Source organism: Myotis yumanensis, unplaced genomic scaffold (genome assembly GCF_028538775.1).
Source record: "Myotis yumanensis isolate MYYU_CA2020_CCGP unplaced genomic scaffold, mMyoYum1.0.hap1 SCAF_7, whole genome shotgun sequence".
Lineage (NCBI taxonomy): Eukaryota > Metazoa > Chordata > Mammalia > Chiroptera > Vespertilionidae > Myotis > Myotis yumanensis.
The window spans coordinates 82,932,527-82,949,541 of NW_027223758.1; the positions used below are offsets into that span (position 1 = coordinate 82,932,527).

Consider the following 17,015-nt stretch of genomic DNA (forward strand, 5'->3'; position numbering starts at 1 on the left):
TCTCTCCCACCACTGCACCTGATGGGATTCACAGGCAGGCCTGAGAGCTGCCACCCAGCACTCTGCCAGTTTTGTCCATTGCCTTTCTCCTGGTTGTCCCCAGATCCTGAGCAGCTTGAGGACAGGCCACCCTCCAGGGTCTGCCCAGGGCTGGCCCAGAGCAGGCAGCTGTGAGAACGCGTGGCACAGGCCAGAGAAATCTCTACTTTGTGGTCAACAGAGGCCCAAGGAAGCGAGTGGGCCACTCTAACCTCTCCCGCCATTGCACCCCCCATCTGAGGTGCCTCTGTTACCAGAAACAAGGCTTTGGGCTGTACACGCATTATCTCAGATCCTGTTCCTTCAAATCCAGGCCTATGCTCTAACCACTAGACATAGGACCTCCCCATGGCCCCGTGAGAGAAGCAGAAAAAGGGTGTTGATTGTCCCCGAGAAAGGCAGGAATGCAGGGCAGGATTTGAGCCACTGTGGGAGATTAGAAAGAAGATCTGATCAAGGAGAGGGAATTCGTGGTTGAGAAATCCTTCAGGGTAGTCAGGTCTGGCCCCCGGACAAGGAGGAGAGGGAAGTGACGTACCGGGCACTCTTCTAGGCCCTTGATGCACATTCCCTGGATGAAGGTCCTGGAATCACTACCCCATTTCATTGGTGAGACAACTGAGGCTCATGGAGAGGAATCAACCTACCCAAGGCGTCTGCGCTCCTGTGTTACCCAAACCCAGGGCTGTGTGACTTCAAGGAGGCACCCAGTGAATGTCAAGGAGGCAGACGGGGACTCATTCCTTCACCCACTAATGTTCAACAGGTACGGTGTGCCAGCTACCGCCAGTATGTTTCTGTGCGATCTTTTTTTAAATCTTCCTCTGAGCCTAGGCTTCCCCCTTTCCCAGCCTACCTCGGAGCCCAGCCTAGTGCACCCCAAATTCCCAACACATTATACATTGAGATTTCTGGTTCAGAAAATGTGCATGTATCACTTCGTGTTGTAGCTACTTTTCTCCAGCAGGGTCATGTCATCTTTCATGCTTGCAGCACAGTGGCTGGTGCATAGCAGGTTCTTAATACATGCATGATAAATGAATGAAAACTTCACAGGAGCTGTCAATTTTCCATATATTTCAAATGCAATAAAACATACTTTACACAAAACCACTGCATGAACTATTTAGCAGGTTCAGAATGCAGAGAAGCTTAACCAGGGGTCCTCGTTATGAACATAAATGATGACTTTAGATTCTCTGAAAAACTCCTCCTTATGTGCAATTTTGAGTAAAGGATCATGGATGACTCAACAATAACAAAAAAAAAAAAACAACAACCCCCCACAAACCACCCAATTCAAAAATGTGCAAAGGACTTGAAGGACATTTCTCTAGATCAAATGATGAACATGAAAAGATGCTCAATATTTTGCTCAGTATCACTAATTATTAGGAAAATGCAAATCAAAACCACAATGAGATTCAGATATTACCTTCTACCCATTAGGATGGCTACTATCAACGAAAAAAACCCAAATTAACAGAAAATAATGCGTGCTGGTGAGGATGTGGAGAAATTGGAACTCTTGCGCATTGCTGATTGGAATGTAATATGCTACAGCCACTATGGAAAATAGTACAGTGCTTCTTCAAAAAATTAAACAGAGAATTGTCATATGATTCAGCAACCCAACTTCTGGGTATGTACCCAAAAGAATTGAAAGCAAGAACCCAACAGATATTTGTTCATAGCAGCCTTATTCACAACAGCCAAAAAGTGGACACAATCCAAAAATCCACCAACAAATGAGTTGAGAAATAAAATGGCATATCGATACAATGGAATATTATTCAACCTCACAAAGGAATGAAATTCCTTCAAAACATTATGCTAAGTGAAATAAGCCAGTGATAAAAGGACAGATATTGTATAAGTCCACGTATATGAGGTACTAGAACAGTCCAATTCAGAGACAGAAGGTAGGATGGTTGTCAGGGGTAGCGGGAGAGGAATAAGGGGGAGTCTTGTTTAACGGGCATAGAGTTCAGTTTGGGATGATGAAGCAAATCTGGAGACGAATAGTGGTGATGGTTGCACTACAATTCAATGTACGTAAGCTGCCGAATTACACACCTAAGTGGTGAAATGTATGTTATGCATATTTTACAGTGAATGAATGAATGAAGCATGGATGCCCCTTTGAGGGGCATGAGGAAGGCATAGACCTCTGGAATCAGACAGCCATACTCTCTAGTGCCTGCTGTGTGAGATCAGGTGACACTTCTCTGAATTTCAAGTCCCTCATCTGTAAAATGGGGTAAGAAGGCTCAAAACAGGAGGGCAATACCCATGTTACAAAACAGATCCCAGGACTGAGTGGGAGGATAGATGTGAAGCCTGTAGCCCAGGGCCAGAAGCAGTGAACTCTGCCCGACCTGCCCCTTCTTTCCTTCTCCCCACCCAGATCCCACAACTGTCTCAGTTGACCAGGTTTGCCTTTGGCATCACCTCCAGCTCACCTTTCCCAGCGAGTTGCAGCCTTCCCATGTCCCAGTCCCCAAGGGCAGCGCCAGCTTCCCAGGACTCGGTGGCAGAGGCAGGGGCCAGCAGGCAAAGCTACTAGTACCTCCCCAGGGTGCTTGCGACAAGCAAACAAGCCCGGACTGAAATGGGAAAGGTAGAATTGTACACTGTGGGAAGTTTGTGGCGGATGTATTTTTAGGATGGGAGCAGGAGGGAGGTATTTTTAGGATGGGGTACTCTTGCCACGACTCCTCAAATCCCACTTCACCAGTAACCACCTCCTCTGTGGGGCAGGGAGGAGAGGGGGCACCCACGAGCTTCATTGGGTGGGTGAGGCAGCTGGCACCCTCTGCAGAGGAGGAAGCCACCCTATTCTTTGTCCTGGAGCTGGGACCCCAGGTGTCTGCCCCTTCCCAGTGCCCTTCTGGCCTCCCTTCCCGAGCCACCTCCCTTTTGGGAGTGGAGCCTGGGGTTCCCTCCCCTCCCGCGGCCACATCCCCATGCTCCCTTCAGGATGACCCAAAAGGGAAGTTTATAAGAGGAAAAGGAATGAAAAGGATCCTATTTAACAGCACATACTGGGCGAGGGAACTTCCTGACAGGAAACGCGGTGGAAACTGGGCCCCATTTGGCCATGGAAAACTGGTTTGGCTCAGAACTAGCCAGAGTGGACAGGAGACCTCGGGCAGCTGTATGTCTCAATTAAACCGGACTTGTCCGAGTTCACTTTCTTTCTTGTCCCCTCGAAGCAAGCAGACACTATAATAATCTGCACACCACAGGGGGAGAAAGGTACCATTTTTTTTTTAAATCCAGGAAAAAAAAAAACCCACCCTAATTTAGGTCGCAGAGACATAAAGGCCTACTGGTTCCGAGGCAAATCAACAGCAGATGTAGGCAGCTGAGCAGAGCCAGGCTGAGCAGGGCCAGGCTGAGCAGGGCCAGGCTGAGCAGAGCCAGGTTGAGCAGGGCCAGGCTGAGCAGGGCCAGGCTGAGCAGGGCGGCTGCCACCGGCCACACCGGCTTGAGTCACCGGGTAGAGAGGGAGGGTGGTGGAGGGAAGGGGTGGCTCTCTTTATTCTGGGGCTGGGGAGGGGGGTGCAGGAAACAATGGAACAGAGGCGTCTTTGGGGCGGGGACAGGCACAGTGCCGCAGGCAGGTACGGGCAGGCTCCCAGCAGACTGCTCTTGTGGGCCAAAGAATTCCAACAGGCCATGAATCTGAGCAGAGACAAGGCCTCTCCTCCCCTCCCACCAACAAGACCTGGCAATTCCCTTTTGCAGGGCTAAGTCTGGCTGTGGCTGGCCAGCCGGTCCCGCCCCGATCCCCCACCCACTCCTGTGAAGAGCCAGGTCCTCCTACTGCTGGTGTGGGTGGTTCAGCCCCTGTCCGGGCTCCTGTGTGCTCAGCACCCCAGTCCTGGGTTGTGTTCTATCCCCTCTCCTCAGTTCTCCCTTTTCTCTCTCCACCCTAATATAAACTCCTGCCCTGCCTCTTGGCCCCCAGCTGGGCCTACTATAGGGGCGTGGTGACACTGCCGGCTGGGACATGTGCTCTCGGGAACAGGGATCTCCCCTGTCTTGGCAGCTGTCTAGCCCTCCAGTGGCAGGCCTGGCACAAAGTAGGGGCTCGGCAAGTGTCTGTCAGATGAATGGATGAGTACCAATGGTCCTCCCCCAAGAGCATAGCGGCTTAGAACATTCCTACATCCCTGTGTGGAGAACCGCACACTGAAGCTGCTTGGTGGCATACTTCTTGTATAAGAAGGAGGGTTTCCATGATCTCCTCAGGTCAGTTAAAGATGGAACTCGGTCTGGCACAGAGTGACCCAGTTTTCCCAACCCCCACAAACCTTCCAGTAATAGAATGAAGAGAAGCGTAAGAGCCTACTCTCAAAGATGCTCTGTGTGACCCAACTTGGAATCAAAGCCTGGGAGAGACAGAGGGGAAATAGCACGGTCAAGGTCACCTGGCTCATCAAAGGAATTGAAACCTAGGTCTCCTGCTGCCCAAAGCCCTTCCCATTTAGTGATGTTTTTGTGATGGGTCACAGATTTATTAACATACTGGCACTTACTTTTCTTCAAATTCTCAAATTTTCCTTGACCCTTTGACCCCTTGGAGTTAATTTAATCACATCTTTGCCAGCATCAAAATAGGTCACCGATCAAAGGGCTCAGAGCAGAGGGAGGTGGCACAAGGTACAAGAAGAGAAGAGAAAGGGGTGTTTTACAATTTCCCGGCACACAGGCCTCTCCGCTGTGTACTTCCTCAAGCACTGCTTCTCCCAGCCCACAGTATGCAGGCATTATCACAGAGAAATTTGTATGTGAGTTTCATCAGCGTGCGTGCTGCCAGAGATCACATTGCTAAACAGCCACTCAGTGGACCTTCAGTTTCTACCTAGTCCTTCTCTCCCCGCCCACATGCCCACCTGTTCTATAGGAGGCAAGGGGCACAAGAGGGACCCTTTGCTTTTAGTCATAGCTCCTTGCATTCTTGCCTGGGGGGGGGGGGGGGTGATGATGTGGGACAGCTTCTAACCCCATGCCCTGAGACAACAGCAGGAAGCAAGATGGAAGTGGCCAGAGAGGAGGCATGTGCCTGAACCTCCAGGGACCTTGCTTGGTGCCTGGAATTCCAGGAAGCCCAGGCAGCCCTTCTTCCCCTACTGTGGGCTTGGCGGAGGTCATTGGCTCAATGATGATTGCATAATCTGAGTTGATTTATTTCACCTCCCGCCTCCCCACTCCCAGAATGGGATCTGAGGGCTCCACCTGCAGTTTCCCGGAGATCAACAACCCCAGGCCTGCTTCCAGTCGGGGAGGGGCAGACTGAACACATAATCCATCTACATGCACCTAAGACAGTGCAGTGCCTGGCACCAGAGCTAGGTGCTAAGGGAATGTTTGCTCTGTCGTCCTCCCTCCCTTAACTCCTTCCTCCCCAGGGCAGGTTCAGGCAAATTCGACAAATACCAGCTGAGCCCCATCTGTGCAGCAGATGGCCCTGGGTAGGTGCTGCAACAATGAAAGCAAACGGTCTCCTCAAGGAGGATGGGAACTGGTCCTCTCCAAAGATACCACGGAGTTTCTCTTCTTATCTAGGGTGGATTCCTTGAAATGCATAAACAACGAAAGCTGCAATTATGATTCTTCTGGATGCAAATATTCAAGAAGGGGAATAGAAACCTCACCTGCAAGGAAAATGAGACCCCAGGGGGCCAGCTCTCAAGCCCAAGCCAGCTATCCAGTCACACATCTGAGGAGGCTTCATATGCCCCCTGCCCGCATAGTGCGACTGGCCCCACCAACACACACAGCACCGCTGTCATGACCCACACCTAACCAGTCCGAAATAGCCTGAGAAGGGAGGCAGTTCTGCAGCAGTTGTAAAGGCTGTGATTTTGCTCATTCTAAGCCTTAGAATCTAAGGGATTTTTTCCAAGGCCCTCCTCTCATTCTCTCTTCTCAATCCCTGTCCTCACATTTCAGCAGACTGCCTCCAGTTCAACAGGTGTCCAGCATCAAGCTCAGGTCAGCATTTCCCTGAGCCGTCCACCATGGAAGCCTCCGGCCATGTGTGGCCATTGAGTGCAGGAAATTCAGCTCCTCAAATGAAGGTGAGCTGTGAGGGCAAAGTACACACCGGATTTTGAAGACAGTACAAAAACGATGTTAAGTAGAACATTAATCACTTTATATGAATTACATAATAAAATGATAATTTGGGATATGTTGAATTAACTAAAATACATCACTAAGATTAATGTCACCTATTTCTCTTTCTCTTTTAAAAAATACATTTTAAAATGTTTTTATTGATTTTAGAGAGAGAGCAAGGGAGGGGAGAGAGAAACATCTGTCAGCTAGCTTCCTCCTGCACGCCCCCTACTGGGGATCCAGCCTGCAACCATGGCATGTGCCCTGACCTGGAATCCAATGGGGGACCTCTAGGTGCACAGCTCAATCAGCTGAGCTACACCAGCCAGGCTTTCTTTCTTTTTTTTAATGTGACCACGAGGAAAATTTTGAAGTGAATATGTGGCTTGCATGATATTTCTGTAGGACAGTCCTGGTCTATACTCTAGTGATGCCTAGAGAAGAAACCCAGTCCTCTCCCTTCAGGCATCACCATGGTTTGGGGCCAGGGGCATTCCAAGTGAGTTGCAATTAAAGCAGTCCCCACAAAACATTTATTTCCCACATGTTTATGCACCGTCCCCTTTTGCTACCTGCTTGGAGAAGATTCTCATACACTGAGCCTTGTGACAGGGCAACAGAGTGTGAGAACGTTTGGGACAGGAGGTGGGATCTGATCCAGCATTTTCTCCACAGGTCAGACTGCAAGTGAAACCCTTCCACAATGGTCTCCATGTGCAACCAAATTGCGAGTCATGCTGGTTTTCTCAACACCCCTTGGTTCCTAGCAAGGATGTTCCTTTTCTTCAGGGACCCAAGATGGAATGGAGCTGTCACTCAGGCCTTCAGCAAACAACCAGCAAGCTCAGAGAAATGGAGAGAGAGAGAGAGATAGAGAGAGGGGGTATATAAAGATAGTGAATTTGAAACCCACTAGATTGATCAAATGACCCATAATAAATTGCCACCTCCAGTTTGAAAAACACTGGTCTAAAGGGTCTCTCCAGAACTAACATCCTGAGGGGCTATGACTGATGCCAAACAAAATCTGTAAGCACCTTGGTCTCAGACCAGCGTTCGGCTCTTCTTAGCATTCCTCTGCCCTGTCCTCTCTCACTGCCTCCCCTGCCCATCGAGCTCCAGCTGCCCGCCCCTCCTGGCACAGACAGGCAAGGGCTCACTGAAATCCTGCGCAAAATACTGCCTCGAACCCATCAGCAGATCCCTGTTTCTTTAGGCCCTTTGCAGAGACACGGAAATCTCTCTATTATAAAGAAATGTGTCTCTGTAATAGAGTTTGTTGTAATGGGGTTTTACGGCCCAATCTGGCAGCAAAGTACATTTCAGAGCCCCGAAAAGGACAAAATTGAAGAAGTTCTCCTGACTGTAAACGGTGCCAGTCTAAGGAAACCCCTTTGTCCCTCCTGATCATCAGGTAATAAAGAGCCTTATATTAGCAACCCCTGTCAGGAGCTTATATTTCCTCCTAGCTTGTCCCTGGAGAAGGAAATGCCTCCAGACGTGCCTTCATCCACATGGTGAATGGGGAATCGTGTTGGCCGAGGCAGACCCACAGACATGGCTGAGATGTCTGTCTGGGTTATTGCAGGGACAGCCTCAACCCCTCCCTGCCAAGCGCCTAAAGGTCTCCACTCCTTAGTGTTCTGGAAGCTTCTGTGGGCATGACACTTCCTCTACACCCATGTTCCTTGTCCATTACCCCCGGGTGAACGTCCCACTGTGCTGAAGTGCAGCTTGGGGAGGCAAGAAGCAGTTGAGGTGGGTAGAGAGGGGTGTTGGGGGCAGGCGCGAGCCCAGCTGAGGCTCAGCTTTCAGAAGGCAGAGACCAGGGCTGGCAGCCTGGAGCAGAGGTCACGGGGCAAACAGGGGATGAGGTGCCCTCCCCACACTGGCGTTTTAGTGACCCTCCACCTACTGCCCTGTGTTTCACCTCACACTTTTATTTCCCTTGCTGCATTGGGAGTGGTTCTGTCTTTGGCGTTGGGTTAACTCCTAGGAGTGTTTGCAGGTGGTTCCTGCCTGGCCTGCCTCCCTCACTGCTCCTGTGCCGCTCAGGCTGACTCCGGTGGGGACACCACCGCAGCACTTCACTGGGGTGCCCCTCCTATGCCTGGACACCACAACAGGCTGGGAGCTGTGACGGAGGAATTGCTCAGGCCCCTTCAACACGATCCCCGCCCCAGATCTCACAGACTCAGCCCCAGCATGGTTAAAATAGGCTTCGTAGAACACTCTCAGCTGTGCTGAGCCCTCCCATGTGCTTCTTGGGCTCCTCACGTGCATCAGGACTGAAAAGTATGTATTGGCAGCACCTGGTAAGGCACAGGCAGAAATGGTGGCTGCTGGTGTGGGGTGTTATATCTGGGGGCCAGGAAGTGCCTCTGTCACCCTCACCCCTTTCCTCCTGGCCTCCACCCTCCCTGGCAGGCTGATGCCTGATTCCACAATCACACCTTCCTTCCTTTGGGGCAAGCCCAACTTAGACTTTAGCCCATATTAAAATGCCCATCCCTGGGAGTGGTGTCTTTAAAATCTTATCAGTCATTCACATCTTAGAATGAATGAGTTCATTCAAATCAACTCAGATGAACTTAAGAGTCTACCTTGTGTCGGGGCCTCTGCTGGGTCTCAAAGGGGGTGACAAAAGCTGGTCTCAGGGGTGCTGCCTCCTGACCCCCACCCCCTGCTCCTGGGAGCAATACAGGACCCAGGACCAGTGATTGACAGAACCCAAAGGATACAATTTCCCAGATTTTTCTTATTTCTTAACGAATTTCTTTCCCTGATCTACTTCACCTTTTTTGTTCTTTAAAGCCACCATTCACTTTTCAAAAAGCCTAGAAGCAGCAGATTTACATAAACATGTAAATAAATGAATGTGTGACCAGCACCAGCACTAACACCCTCCTCAACAAGGTTTTATTCTGAACACCCACCTTCCACCAAATGAAACTCCGGCCATGCATAGGCCACGGTCTAACAGGGGGAGAACACCCATGCCCAGAAAAACAAGCAAGGTCTCCATAGCCTGCAGTTACCTTGGGCTCCATCAAGTGACGATGATCTTAAATTGGCCCTAAAGGAGCTCCAAGGAGGGACTCATTGCTCTGAGGCTGGGCTGCCAGAGAAACTGAGCCTTGAGGGATGAACAACATTTAGAGATAGGTAAGTTTTAGGCAGAGAGGGGCCTGGGCAGATGACCTAACAAAAACCCCAAACGAAACAAAGCAAAACCTGTCTAAACAAGGGAACAAAGAAATGAATACAGATGTGTGTAGTGTGTCAGGTGGTTCCATCTTGGTTGGTGGGATGGATTGATAGAAACTGTGGATGTGAACTTGGCAATGGGCAGGAGGTCAAATGATGGAGTTTCTTCAGTGCCAGACTAAGGAATATGACCTTAATTTTATTGGCAATGGGGAACCACTGAAGCTATTGGGTGCAGGAGTAATGGTTTGAAAACACAATTCACCTCGTGGTACTGTGACTAAAACCTCCTGGTTTACTAATCAGAGAGGGAAGAAAAGTGCTCAAAAAGACTAAAGTCCTAAACCCATTATTCCCATTAATTAGAATCATCTGGGTTGCTGGTAGTCAAGTTTTGTCCTAAAGCTAAAGAGTTGTTTTCCACCCTTGGAAGCTTTTTAAAAAAATGCTTCCATCCAGCTACTCCAGCCTAATGAATCAGACTCTCTGGGGTAGAGCCAGGCCTGGGTAGAGTTTAAAAGCTCCCCAGGTACATGCAGTGGGCAGAGATCCGCCACCCCAAAAGGGCTGAGATCCGCCACCCCTAACTCTGGAAGGTAAGTGCTCCCAAGACTGTCAAGATGGTCCGATGATTGAGAACTGGGCACAGGCAGAAGGAGCTCGGCCAGTCGCCCATCAGTGAGGTGGGCAGCCCCAAGCCCTTCCCCACCTTGGCCACGGCTGGCGCTCAGGAAGGTTTACGTGGGTGGGACGCAGGCATGGAAAGTGACAGGAAAACACCCGCGTCCACAGACAGCATGCGCTTTTTCCTATGAGCCCCCGGATTTTCTCAGGTCATAAAAGGGGAAGGCCAGGCGGCACATACATGTGCGTCTGTGTGCTGACGTAGGAAGCACAAGTGCCCAGGACAGGGGTGAGGAAAAGTGCTCAACAGCCCGAACTCCACCAGCTGGCTGGCTGGCGACCGGGAACCGCTTTCTCTGTACTGTTTGGCTATCCAGGCTAATCCTGGGATTTGAATTTCTATCAAAGGGAGCTCTTGCCATGGAACCAAAAAGTCATTTGCAATGACACCTACAGAGTTCTAGGTGCCACTCTGCACTTTTCTGAACAATCATCGTCCCCAGGTGAGCAACACTGAACTGGTCTTATAGACAAACAAGGCGAAAGAATGAACCAAGTCCTCTCTCAGTTACTGCCCCCAGGTGGGCTGAGCATGCTCAGTGCGGAACACCAAAAAAGAAAGAAGAGCCCTGGTCGGTGTGGCTCAGTTTGTTGCGCGTCACCCCACATAAGAGTCGCAGGTTTGATTCCCTGTCAGGGCAGATGCCCAGGTGCAGGGTTGATCCCCAGGTGGAGTGCATAGGGGAGGCAGCTGATCAATGTTTCTCTCTTACACCAATGCTTCTCTCTCTCTCCTGCCTTCATCTCTCTAAGACATATTTTTAAAAAAAAGAGAAAGAGAGAGAGAGGAGCAGAGGATGGAAGATGAGCGCTGGGGGAAGTGAGGGGAGTGGAGAGAGGCTGGGACTATGAATGCTCAGCATGACTGAGGCCTGTCTTTCGAGTCTTTGCTCTCTTTGGTCCCCTCCCAAAGCCATTGCTTCCAGAAAGGTTGGCCAACCAGGCCACTTGCAAGCAGGATGAGTGCTTCCTGCTCCCCAACCCAGGCCAGACAGATATGCCCTCACTTCTCCGTTATCTGATCAGGCCCACCCACCTTCCCACCATGTCTCGTTGGATGACTCCAGCCCACCCCCCTCTTTCCTCATGAGCTCTTGCAGCAGGCCCTGCCTGGGTGCCCATTGTCTCTTCATGCAGCTTCTCTCTGCCCCATGCTCTCCTTTCGAAACATATCATAAGCCACATGTGTGACTTAAAATTGTCTGGTAGCCACATGAAAAAAGTTTTAAAAGAGTGAAATTAATTTTAAGAATATATTTTAACCCAATATGTCCAAGATAAGATTGTGTCAAGATGTATCAATTGTGCCCTAGCTGGTTTGGCTCAGTGGATAGAGCATAGGCCCACGGACTGAAGATACATCAATCTTGAAGTTTGTTAAATTTTTTTTGTACTAAATTCTTAAAATCTGGTATTTATATTCATGGCTCATCCAAATTTGTTATAGCCACATTTCACATGCTTGATAGCTATAGGCAGCTCATGGCTATTGTAGTGACTATACGCAGCTCGAGGGCAGGAACCACACATTCGAGCTCACGGACACGTTGGAGGGGAGAGTTGGAGGAAATCTTAGGACCACCTGGTCCAACTCCTCTATTTGTGAGGGATGTGACTCACTCTGGGTCAGAGTGACTAGAAGGTCTAGGCAGGCTGGAGCCTCATCTTCCAAACAACACCTGCTGATCAACCACTAATCAGTCTTTCTGTGTCTCAGTCTGTGTGGTCTTCTCCAGGCAGGAACACTCTGCCCTTCACCCATGATGGATCCTTGAGAATGGCACCGACGGATCAGTGCCCAGAGATACCGTAGGGGCCTCTCGGTGTTCTTTGTTTATCCCCTTGGGAGAGTCCGGTGCTCTGGGTGTTCACACACAGGCCGGTGCCTCCCAACTCCTCCAGTCTTGGGTTTAGCCATGGAGAGATAAGGACACAAGGAAGAAGGAACTTGGCAAACAGGCAGGGTGTGGAGCAGAAGCCATCCTGGGAGTTATTAATGCACTAATGCACTGATATTGCAATAATGAAGGAAGCATCCATCCAATCAGCCTGAATGCTTGCTTCTCTATACGGGGTCCACACCTCCACCACAGAGCCCAGGCTGGAATTACAGAAGGAGTGTCACCTCCACTTACTAGACTCACTGTGCTCTCCGTCCCCTCTGCAAACCCACTGAACCAGGTGCTCCACACTCTGAACACCCCTCTCTCTCTGCACCCATCAGCCAAGCGCCTGTGCTGTGCCCAAACCTGTTCATGCCATTCGTGCTTGTTACTATTTCACAACTTAATTAAACGTAATGTAAACTGATGAAACAGAACCACAAAAAGAAAGCAAGCTGAAGTTTTCACACAAACCAAAGCGACAGACCTAAAAGTGAGTCATTTAAAAAAATGCTGTTGAATTAGGTGTGGATGAGATAATAAATACCGGAAAGCAAACCAAAAACCTGGGAGGATTTTGCTCTCAGATATGCTTTGCGTGTTGTCTTTAAGTTCCTAACCATAACAAATCCATTCTAGAAACCCCAGAAGATGCTTCATTTGAGGGGTGGCTTATGCAAGAACAGTGGGGAGCCCTAACCATTAGACCCATATGCAGATAAAAGGCCTTGCTGGACCTCAAGAGATTGGTGAAGAAATGTACATGTATATGTCCTTAAAATAAAAGATTTAAGGTATTCATATACCTTTAGTTTCCAGTGACTGAATAATTGTGGGTTCTGATCCTGGGGAAGGCCATGAAATACAGCCGGTATCCATCGAATAGTGAGGGTGGAGGTGTAGGGCAGTCTTGCACTATAATACAGGGATCTTGCATTGGCCAAGGACCCAATTAAATGCTCCATTGAATGGTCCCAACCAGACCATTCAACGGAGCATTTAATTAAGGGAACTCATGACTAACAAGAGCAGGAAGCGGCTAGGATACCAAGAGAGGGGAAGGTGTTAACAGAGTGCCGACTCAGCCTTCCCATGGGTGCCAGAGCCATGGTGGCGTACCCAGGGGGAGCTGGAGCCAGAGGGGACACGGGCATAACAGCAGTGCCACCGGATTTAGAGAGGAGTCGGGGAGAGGAAAAGATTCCCAGGGAGAAGCCAGGGAGAAGCCAGGGAGAAGGGAGAACCTTCCTTCTGCCCGAGCTGGGGTCTCTCCTTGACCAAATCTAGCCAGATTTGGCAAGGGATCCCGGGCCATGCAGCTGGTGGGCCAGCACCAGGAGGCAGAGTAGAGCAGGGAAGAAATAAATGCATGTGAGGGCAAAGAGGCCAGGCCTGGCCCAGAGCTCCTGAAACGCAGTCTCCAGTGAATGACTCAGGGAGTCGAAGTTAAGATGCTTTTAAAGGCTGATCACGGACAAGTGGATATTTGGGGCCAGAGCAGAAAAAGGTTTGTCCTCCTGGTGCCTTATGATGCTGCTGCATCCGTGACTGGCTATTCTGAGGCTGGCCTTAAGGGCAGCTACGAGGAAAAAACAGGGGTGGAGATGTAAACATAGGTGTTCACAGGCAGGAGGTGACAAAGAGCCTGGGGAAATCAGAAGTCTTTACTAGGAGGCAATGCCCACTGTATCTCAGCCTTTTCATATTTAAGGCTTTTAAAGTTTTTTGAAAGGGACTTTTGCCCTAGCTGGTTTGGCTCAGAGCGTCGGCCTGCGGACCAAAGGGTCCCAGGTTCCATTCCAGTCAAGGGCACGTACCTTGGTCGCAGGCTCCTCCCCGGCCCGGGTCCTGGTCGGGGCTCGTGCAGGAGGCAACCATTAGATGTGTTTCTCTCACATCGATGTTTCTCTCTGTATTTCCCTTTCTTGGCAACTCTCCCTAAAAATCAATGGGAAAATATCCTTGGGCAAGGATTAACAAAAAAATAAAAGGGGCTTTTAAAGTTTTTTTTAAAAAGGCTTTTAAAGTTTAATAGACTTCTTGTTGATTATAACCAAAATCCAAAGGATGACCAACTTAAATGGCCATGCACTCTGTTTTGGCTATTGTCCATCTACCGTGCTGCAGTCAGGTGCTCTGGACCCAGTGTGGGCACGGGTGCCTGGATAATGATGCTCTCATCGCTGGGCCCTCTCATTTCCCCCCATCTTTTCAGTTCATATGCAGCCACTTTGGTGACTAACAAGACTAGGCAGCTAAGGTCAGGGGCAGTGGCAGTGGCAGTGGCAGGTCATAGCTATAGCCTTTGACTAGCATTTCAGAGACTTTGCTGCTGGCAGCCCTCAGCTATGTGTCTTCGGGCAAGTTACTCCACCTCTCTGGGCCTCAGGGTCCTTGTCTGTAAAATGATGGAGCTGAACTGACGTGACACATTCCAGGGTCACCCTTATGACATTAGTTTTCATCACATAGGCATTTAAATGGAGGTGAAGAAGAAAGGGATATTAGGAAGAAGGGAGATTGAGATCAGATAGACTTTGGAAAATATTTTTTAAAAATCCCTGAGATGAGATTTCCCCCCCTCATCACATGCTTTTCCCCCCTAAAAGCAGAATTCTACAAAATAAATCCTAGTTAATTGAGAGTTCTGGTTACTTGGGGTGCAGTTAATCAAGGTTTTACTGCATTTTCAATGGCAGTGAGTTACACAGTGGTTTGCATATGCAGTTACTTCTTAAGTGACTTCTGTTCCCTGACCTCATATCTGTTTTATTAAAATTGAACACTTAGAAACGAAGATGAGAGCACGGAGCAGAATCGTTCCACCTGGACACAGCTCTGGGGAGACGCCGCCAAGGTGATGGAAAGCGGCGTCCGGCCATGACCATTCATTAGCTGCCCCGCCCGAGCAGCGGTCATTGCATTGACAACCGCACTTCACAGCGTTTTTCAACTTGGTGAGGCATTTCTAGGTTATTCTTCTCACTCTGGGGCAGGTAAATTTGGTGCAAAAAAATCTTCCTCAATCCCCTCCTAGTAGCAGCCATCATTTCACTTTGTTTGGCTAGGCCAAGTGATGGCGAACCTATGACACGCGTGTCAGAGGTGACACACGAACTCATTTTTTTGGTTGATTTTTCTTTGTTAAATGGAATTTAAATATATAAAATAAATATCAAAAATATAAGTCTTTGTTTTACTATGGTTGCAAATATAAAAAAATTTCTCTATGTGACACGGCACCAGAGTTAAGTTAGGGTTTTTCAAAATGCTGACTCGCCGAGCTCAAAAGGTTTGCCATCACTGGGCCGCTAGGCAGTGTAACAGATTATGTCAATACTCCCAAATGCTGTGAATGGAACTCAGGCATTCTTGGGTCTGGAGAAAAATGAGTCCTAAATTCCCATGGCCATTCTTAGGCAGTTCCGTGGCAAGCAGTGGTATTGTCAATTTATTTAGAGGTGAGTAGAGGTCTTCAAAAGCAAAGCCATGTATAGACCTGCACTCTCATTCAAGGCCAGAGGTCAAAATGAAAGAGGGCAGAGTAAGGTGGGAGAATCCCAGGGCAGAGTCAGCCAGTGAGGATCTCAGAAACTGATGACTGGGTGAAGGAATAAATGAATGATTCAGTCTCGCCAAGGTGTCCTCCTCAGCCCACAGCTGAGGCTCAGATGTCTGTCATCTATGCATGCTTCCCCCTGAGTAGCCAGATGAGGAAAAGCCCATGGCCTGCAAGCTGACAAACAGCTGGAAACCTCTTCCGCAGAACCCAGCAGCACATCGAAAGCCATATTTCAGTCAAGGTGATCACCCAATCTCTTCTGAAAGCGGCACTTCCTATGGAAACTCTGTCACTGTCCCATAGCACCTGCAGCTCTGCCTTTACTGGGGGCTCAGGCCCCCGGTCCCATGAATGCGCTCCTACTCCTCTGATAGAAGAGCCTTTTAATTCAGGCAGATACACAGTTACATTCTTCTAGTAGGAAAGATGAAAAGAAAAAGGTGGCAATTGTGAACATCTGATTGGAGAACTGAAAAAAAGAAAGAAAGGAATGATTTTGGTTTTTAAAGAGAATGTGTGAGAGCAAGCAAGAGAGAAAGAGAGGGAGGAAACGGAATCACAGCCTGACCCCTTAAAGGCAGGCCACATACTGCGCTGTGACTTATGGAAGCTCCGAAATGCTAAGTTCGGAGACTGTAATATACTTGCTGGGCAGGTACTTAGACTAAAGAAAATAGAGCTCCTGATGACACCAGGGGGCCACAGGTTGCTTCCCGGGCTCCAGTATGACTTCAACCTTATTTTTTCCTCTTTAAAAAAATAATTATCAGGCCCTGGCAGGTGTGGCTCAGTTGGCTAGGTGTCATCCCGTGAATAGAACGGTAGCTGATTCCATTCCCAGTCGGGGCACATACTCAGGTTGTGGGCTCAATATCTGGTGGGGGGCATGCAGGAGGCAGCCGATAGATGTTTCGCTCTCACATTGATGTTTCTCTCTCCCCCTTTCTCTTTCTCTAAAAATTAATAATGGTTAAAACATTTAAAAATAAATAAAATAATTATCAGGTTGTGACAGTGTTTGACAGGGAGATGGCAGAAAGGGATGGCAGGGGGCTGGCTGGATATCACGTTGGTTGGGGTGCTGAGGGTACCCCGCCAACTGTCAGGAGTAGGGGTGAATGGGGAAAGGACAATTGACAAGATGCTTTCATCTGAGGTCAAAAGTCTGAAAGCAACATGATTAAAAAGCTTATGGATAGACGTTGTCCCATCTTGTGTGGGTTTGAGAGGAATGGGTGAAGAGGGAGCAAGGAGGTAGGGTGAACTGATTCAACTCAATGATCCTGCCCCTCCAGGATCTGCCTTTTGGAAATTATCAGAGTCTGTGTGGTATCTAAGTCATTTTCTCCTACTGGATTGCAAGTCCCTGAAGGGAAGTCTAAGTTTTATTTATTTCTATATCCCTGTCACCATCATCACCATTATTGCTACTTCCATTATCACTGTGGCTACCACTACTATCAAGGTGTGGTCAGCAATACATGAATAAATAGAAAGGAGCCTTTTTCTGA

At 49.0% G+C, this 17,015-nt stretch overlaps 1 protein-coding gene across 4 annotated transcripts in view; it reads right to left on the minus strand.

Annotated features, from left to right (window-relative positions):
- Positions 1-17,015, minus strand: part of ZBTB7C (zinc finger and BTB domain containing 7C) — a 281,771-nt gene that overhangs the window by 34,620 nt on the left and 230,136 nt on the right. Inside the window, exon 1 of one of the 4 annotated variants that reach the window (XM_070421120.1) lies at positions 5,994-6,068. The exons of the other annotated variants lie outside the window; for them this stretch is intronic. Coding sequence (XP_070277221.1) covers positions 5,994-5,995 — 2 coding nt within the window. The 5' untranslated portion in view covers positions 5,996-6,068. Of the gene's footprint in view, positions 1-5,993; positions 6,069-17,015 lie in introns of those variants that run through there. 4 annotated transcript variants of the gene reach the window in all.